The sequence below is a fragment of the Branchiostoma belcheri genome, unplaced genomic scaffold (genome assembly GCF_001625305.1).
Source record: "Branchiostoma belcheri isolate BF01 breed outbred unplaced genomic scaffold, Haploidv18h27 scaffold140, whole genome shotgun sequence".
Taxonomy (NCBI): domain Eukaryota; kingdom Metazoa; phylum Chordata; class Leptocardii; order Amphioxiformes; family Branchiostomatidae; genus Branchiostoma; species Branchiostoma belcheri.
This window is the reverse complement of record NW_017802825.1, coordinates 598,312-605,671: the sequence shown is the minus strand read 5'-3', so window position 1 is coordinate 605,671 and position 7,360 is coordinate 598,312. Positions and strand designations below refer to the sequence as shown.

The 7,360-nt window shown below is 41.7% G+C and overlaps 1 protein-coding gene and 1 long non-coding RNA gene across 2 annotated transcripts in view; one reads left to right on the top strand and one right to left on the bottom strand.

The window, feature by feature from the left end:
- Positions 1–7,360, bottom strand: part of LOC109464794 (carnosine N-methyltransferase-like) — an 18,109-nt gene that overhangs the window by 6,422 nt on the left and 4,327 nt on the right. Inside the window, exon 3 of the mRNA XM_019761872.1 lies at positions 5,537–5,736. Coding sequence (XP_019617431.1) covers positions 5,537–5,736 — 200 coding nt within the window. The remainder of the gene's footprint in view (positions 1–5,536; positions 5,737–7,360) is intronic.
- Positions 995–3,718, top strand: LOC109464798. The gene is made up of 3 exons (XR_002139902.1): positions 995–1,194; positions 2,812–2,884; positions 3,408–3,718. It is a non-coding gene; the product is annotated as an uncharacterized LOC109464798 (long non-coding RNA).

Genomic DNA, 7,360 nt, shown 5'->3' with positions numbered 1-7,360 from the left:
TCAATGCAAGACCTTTCTTCCCGGGTCTCATCGTGTTCACGTCAGCTGGGTCTGGGTGGTAAAACTCTCTCACGTTTATTATCGGTTTATTCCTGAACATCGCTACGGTAAGGAACACATTGTCGCCCAACGGTAGACGTACTTCATGCGGCTTCAAGTTGGTGTTCTGACTGGAAGGCGCTCCCTCGCTACAGAGGATTTCCTGGACGATGGAGGGGGTGGCCCCGATGGCGGTGTTCGGGAGGACCGCTCCGGGCTGGACGATCTGCTGATGTGCCATGGTTTTCGGTCTCGATCTTCGCTCCCTGTCGACGGCTTTGGACGCAGGTTTGTCTCCACAAGTGGGACTGGTTTCTCGCCAGTTTCTGTTGCCACTTTATACAAGTTTCTGACCGACACCCACAGACCTTCCACCAATCGCCGTGAAGTACGTCACCTACTTCACATGCAAACCAATCGACTACTCCGGATCCGCAAATCACGTCACCAACGCTTGCCATGCGGCCAATCAGCTACTACAGACGTTGACTTTAACCACGCCCCCACTTCATGATGCAATCCCGACGGTCCCGCTGTCCTGTTGAATAGCTTTCTGTCAAAGTAACAATATCGGTGGGCGTGGTACCATCCTTCAAAAATCGTTGCCTTGACAACAGGTTTCCCAGGTTACCGGGGTCAAAAGTGCACCGTAAACTTTATCTGACCTCTTGCAATGACGTCAGAAAATCATCGTCATATATACCATATTAAAATGTACATAAATTAACTCATAATTACATTACTCATAACTCATAGTTATGAATATATCAATATAATCGATTGTATGTCGTTAATTCGCTCATTAGCTACATTCCTGCATGTATCTGCATATCCTTAACATAAATCTGCATACTCGTTTACATAATGACGGTGACCTCTGACCTGCTCCGCCTGCTCCGCCTGAATAATAAGGCGTCTGCTGTCGACTATATACTACTCACGGGGATTTCCCGGTTTGTACCACACGGGGTCTCCTTGTTTGTATCGCACGGGCCACGCTCAAACTTTTCTGGAATTGACCAATCAGAGCTCGTTAAAACCATTTGCTCTCTTCACGCGTCCTTTCCACAAGCAGGACGCTCATTTACATGCTCATTTAGCCAATGACTGGTGAGAGCAGTCAGCGTCAGGATTCAGTCGACCACAGGACCCCAGGTTAGTAACACACACTCTGTATTAGCTCTCTGTAGTTCATATCCCTTGTGGGTTCCACTCCTGTAACTTAGATCCGAAACTAGACCACTGTAACTCTAAGACTAGACCATTGACTTTGTATATATACAGCAGATCACAATACAGCAACCCGTACAATCGAAATCGACCCGGCTCTGTGTTTTACTTGGTTAACTAGCAAATCAGATAGACGCGTAACCGTGACGTAAGTAATGTTAGACCAAGAACTAAACCGAGATCCCCGAAATACTACACTGATTCCTCCTAAATTCTACACTGGTTCCCATACCGGATTGTACGTCAAGCTGTTGTCCTGTGAACGCTGCTGTAATTGCTAGAATTTTCGTTAAAAGTTGCCACACACTTTGTATAGTTCGTAGCTTTGACCATCTGCTAAGCGTCCCCACGTGTTCCGCATTTTCGGCTAGCTTTCTTGACCTGTTTTCCAAACTTTGCTAAGTTTATAGTTCACTTTGTCCGGCTGATTTTGTGGCGCTTTTGGCGTTATTGCTTTTCCCGTACCCCAACTTTTTCGGATAGAACGTTTTTCTCCGGTTAGAAAAGCCGAGTTTCAGTTTCTGAGAATCCCTATCTAAGCGTCACTTCACGGGTGGTCCTTTGTTTGTGTCGCATCTTGCATTCCTGTGCCATCTTGTCCCAGTTACCCCTGTGGTGTAACGGTCGCCCCTCACTGGTCATTTCCTGCCCTTCTGTGGCTGTATTGTTTCTGAAAGCTGGTTTTCCATTTTTGATGCGCTTTCCCATGCTTTGTTGTGTTTTTATTGCCCCGTCTAGCCCCGTTCTTTTGTGCCCTAGTATTTTTTCTCTCCGCTAAATTTGCCCTTTCCTGTTCGGCTATTTTTTAATCCTCCTGCCTGGCCTTTTTGTTAGTCTGTCCTTCACTATGGCCCCAAAAGTTGACTTTGCCTTTGGTTTTGGAACTTCATATCCCGTCTCGATTCGTTTGTGGAAAGTCGAGCCAGTACGGCCAGGGGGTGAGTTGTTAGCAGACATTCCCGCGATGATAATGAAGACCTTTATTTGTGTTCTACAGAACTAAGTACAGGTCGCATGGCCATGGGTACAGAACATGAACATAAACATATACATTACATACAAATGAACATATAAGAGCGTAAATAAATGTCTAATTTCTATTCTTTTCGGCTTCATCTCGCTTGGTAGTGATTGTATGGATATATGCGGCTGTGAGATCACTTAGAGTAGGTTTATCGAAAGTTAAAAGGAATACAAATTTCTCTTTACTAGTCAAATATCTGAAGTGGGGAAATATACTTAATACATGGCTAAAAAATATGAGTCTATCTCTACTATACAAGGGGCAATCTATGGTGAAATGTATTTCATCTTCTATTTGGCCTAAACTACAGAATTGACAGGTTCTTTGTTCTAGAGGAGTGCGGTAATGTCTTCCTGATTCAATTCGTAATTTGTGACAACTGATTCTTAGTTTTGTAATGGAGGACCTGTGACGTATGTTCGCTAAGTTGAGATATTTTTTCTTATCTTTTCTTATCTATATTTTTCTTTTCTATAATGACAGTTGACACGAGGCTAATCACCGCTGTTTCCCTACAGTTGCCCAGGCCGGCGGGCGTGGAGATACGTAGCCCCTTTGCCTTCTCTCAACCAGGGATACAGACATAAAAAGGTGAGTTCATGCGTACTTTTATCCATAATTCTACAGGGTGTGGATGTTTGGTAACGTCGGCCAGTTTTGGCTAAGTTAATTTATAAGGCGCAGAAGGACTGCTACTTATGCAGTTCACAGCTGTCATGTCAAGTGTACTTTTGACGCACATTCTATATCAGCCTTGTCTTCAACTGTTTTCTACGTTTCGATGACTTGTTTAGGAAATGTACACCTTGTTTTGAAGAAATACATTTCAAACCGCTACCATTTGCTCACGGTGACGTTCGCACCACGATATGTTTTGGCCGAGATCTTTATGAGGCGCGGTGAGAGGCATATTACTGTTGACTTACTTGCTGTGGCTAGAGGGTAGCCATTTAAACGGGAGATTTGTCAGGTAACATATACAATAATGGTAGGAGCTGTATTTCATGTATAGATACCTTCAATGTGTGAAGTCCTGTCTATTGTTTTGTCCTGACACTAGCAACAAGCCTCACACCTTATCGGACCAATGACAGCCTTTCTTCTCTCCATACAGTTGCAATACCATGTGCCTTAGCTAGTGCGCAAGCTCTAGCCGGCAGTTGCCGTGTTATAGCCGGGACAATCACATATGCCAGAAGCCGTGGTCACAGCTGACTCAAGCCTCCCGGTCACAGAGCTGATCATGACAACTGACTCCAGTCTCCTTTGTGTAAAATTTTGTTTCGATATTGTTGATGATGGTAGAAGAAGCATGTTGATATCATATGTGTATTAAGTAGTAGCATCGTCGACAGAAAGAAGGAAACATGGGAAGGAACCAGATCAGTAGCAGAGCCATCACGTGCAGGCTACGTAATGCATTGCTAGCCACAGTAAACCTTACACCAGTTACAGATTACTGGGATGACTTACATACGTCTGTACTACGATGATACATTGCCTGTGTTTTACGGTATCTTAGTGTATATATTGTAATGACCTATTTTACATGTATTTAGAAAACCTCGCCAATGACGGTTCAAATCGAATCGAGGAGAATGTACACATTTTAAAAACCATGAAGATGCTGAACAATCGGTGTATATGGGAGCAGTGGTACGATTGCACTCGCTAACTAACTTGTAAGAACATGATAGTGCAAGACCTGATGAAACTCCGAACAGTTCCCTTGTAATTACTTAGACAGTTCTCTGTTATTGTAGTCCCTGTTATTGCTCCGGTTACAAATATGTTTGTTTCTTTGAACAAATGTATTATTCTTTGCTGAAGTGATGTACCACTGTTATGCGGTAATACAGAATACCATGGAGGTATGAGAATACTAAGTATAAAGACACAGGATTTCTACAACAAGGGACGCCAGTTCAAGAAGCAAAAGATAACTCAGTTAAGACTGAAAGGATTAACGTATCCAGTATCATATAGTCATAGCCAGTCCGTCTTAAAAGTCTCCCGTGCCCAGTGTGCGGAAAGCCTTGTCTCTGCGTCTTTCCTTTATCCTCACATAGTTGCATTGAAAAGAACTTTATAATTCATCCGTTGGGTTTATGTCCAAACACATACTTTTTCATAAAGAGAAGGAAATCTACTAGAAAAAAACAACAACCAAACGCGGTGACATATTGGTTTATATTCAGACTGTCACGACATCGCCTTTAAAACATTGAAAAGAACTTGAATTCATCCGTTGGGTTTATGTCCAAACACATACTTTTCATAAAGAGAAGGAAAACTACTAGAAAAACAACAACAACCAAACGCGGTAACATATTGGTTTATATTCAGACAGTCACGACATCTCATTTGAAACATCTGACTTCAAATGCTGACCATGTTCAATTCCAAACAATGATCCTGACCAAGCTGTCGAAAAAGCTCCAAAGTCATTGAAAAACGGCTAAACAGCTGGGAGGGAAGACCTCACCCGCAAGGTGTTGCCAAAAATGAATTCCCTAGGGAATGCGTGCGTGGAATATTTAGAATTCCTGGCAATTCAATCGCAGTACTATACTAAGGGCTCCGCCCCTGAGGCGTCGCCAAAAATTTGTGGGTCCTCAACAAAAATTGTAACAACATCTGGATCTGGTATTTTGAATTATTCTATAGAGCTTTTGGATGCCCATGTGATAACTGATAGAACCCCATATGGCCATGTTATACGGGTAAGGCCACACCGACTTAATTTTATGGATGACATCCGCGCGCGCAGTGATTTTCGCCTGTCCTCAAAAAAAAAAGAAAAGAAAAAAAAAGATCACGTCATCCGAGGCTCTGGCCTGGATAGTCCATGGTAGCTTGCTATATAGCGACAATACGGAGCTGGTTGTAACTCTGGAGGACGGCACCCAGGCTACCAAATCTCCACGACTCAAGAACTCAGTACATATGTACAGTGTCGATTCATAAATCCGCAAAAAGCCAGCATGTGCCAGCTTGTCGTATATGTCGCTATGTTCTGTCACAGTTCTGCCACAAATTCACAATACCAGCTTTGTATTCCTGTGGTTTAGTAGCATTTTTATTTTTGGCTGGATTTTTATTTTATTCGCCTGCGCACACTAGTTTGGGGGTCTTCAGAGGATGTCATCCATGAAATTTAGTCGGTGTGGCGTAATTATCACATGGGTTGGAACACATGTATCGAACATTGTGGTGACTCAGGTATAACATAACGGAACGTACCACTGATCGATGGGGAACCTCTGTTGTATCTCGTCTATGATTGGTTTATAGCAGGCGTCCCGTTCATCCTTCCCTTCTGCGCTCCAGTCCCGAACGAACTGTTTCAGCGTTGTCTTCACCTTGTCCATGTCAAATTCCCGGGGAAGAGGGAGGGCGGTTTCTGGCATCACGCCGTCTGTGTTGTCTGAATAGACATCACCCTGAAATACAGTTAAAAAGAGAGTTGGATAGCACAGAAAACGCATTGTTTTTATCCCACACCATTTCAGTTCCTTGATTCTCAAATATTACCAATTCAGCAGCTTTTTATGACTTGCAAGAAACATTGTTTTCAGCCACACTGATTCGAATTCTTGATTTTCAAATTTTGCCACTTCCTCTTTTCCAGAAAAACGCCTATGAACATATTTATCGAACTAAAAAAAATTATTCTGATGATTTTGCTGAAAACTTGGTTAAATTTCAAGCATGAATAGCTCTATTTAAGATAAGTTAAAGTTAAAAACAAGTCATTCTAATTTTTCGGACTCTGTAGTAGAGTAAGTAAAGGCATATAAACAAAGACCTAATTATTTATTATGATAAAATGAAGGGCGCTTTCAAAAACATGTCTGTACAGTTTTTACAGATAAGGCCATAGCAAGTAAATTTTATGGATGACATCCTCCACAGACTATAGGGCAAAAGAAACAAGGTGGGCCCCAAAAAAACAAGATTCCTACATTTTCAAATTTTGACATCATAAACCTTGTTGAACAAGAAATGTAACCTTCATGTATATTTTGCTAAGTTTACTGCCAACTATTACAACATTCATTTCTCACTGAAACAACTTTGTTAATAAAAGTTTTCAATCATTGTACAAATGGTTTTGATTCAGTGGGAACATCACATGTACACTGTCACTATCACATATTAAAGGTGCATCACTGATCGCATGAATCAAAGTAAAAGTCAAAACATTAAATCAGAGCCTTTTCTTGTCTCCTCTCTTCATAGTTATCTGCCATTCACGTTCCAGCATGGCAACAGACATCTTTTCCCATTTTCGGCATGTTGACCACTGTCAGAAGGCAACAAAATTTTTTGTTTTTTTTAAATAAAAAATCAGGCGAAAATGAATGCGCGCGCTGATGTCATCCATAAAAATTACTTGCTGTGGCCTACTCTCATCTAATAAACATACGGGTGGCCTAATAAACATACGGGTACGTTTATTTTTTTTGGCCCTAACATCCACCCAGTACGTTCTTATTTTGCACAGTACGTTTACTAATTTTTTGCAAACCAGTAATTTTTTTCAACTTCGTGTGAAAAAAATTGACAAATCATCGACGTGAAGACGTTTATAAACGCATATTGTAGCGAGAAACTTGCCATTTTCGGGCCGGTTTTTGCAATCACCGCGTGCATAAATTCGTCTGAATGTTCTATTGTCATGGGTGGTGCTTATCAAAATACGAAATATTAAATGCCCCATTTTTTTTGTCTATTTCAATTCCTAATTGCAAATAACAGTTAAAGATTTGTGCATATATCAGTAACGGCGCATTTTAGTACAAGAGACACAGGTTACCCGTCAATTTTGGTAACTTTCCGGGGGGTACGTTTATTCCGGGGGTATGTTTATTTGATTTTGAAGATTTGTCGGGGGGGGGGTACGTTTATTCCGGGGGGTATGTTTATTCGGCAGATGAGAGTAAGCATGAATACTGATACTATTATGATAGTTCCAGGCAGGAACCAGGTATTATTTATTTAGCAGTGATGTCTGGGCAATGCAGTATGTCAGAGTCTGAGTCAGCTGGCTCATAAAATAACATG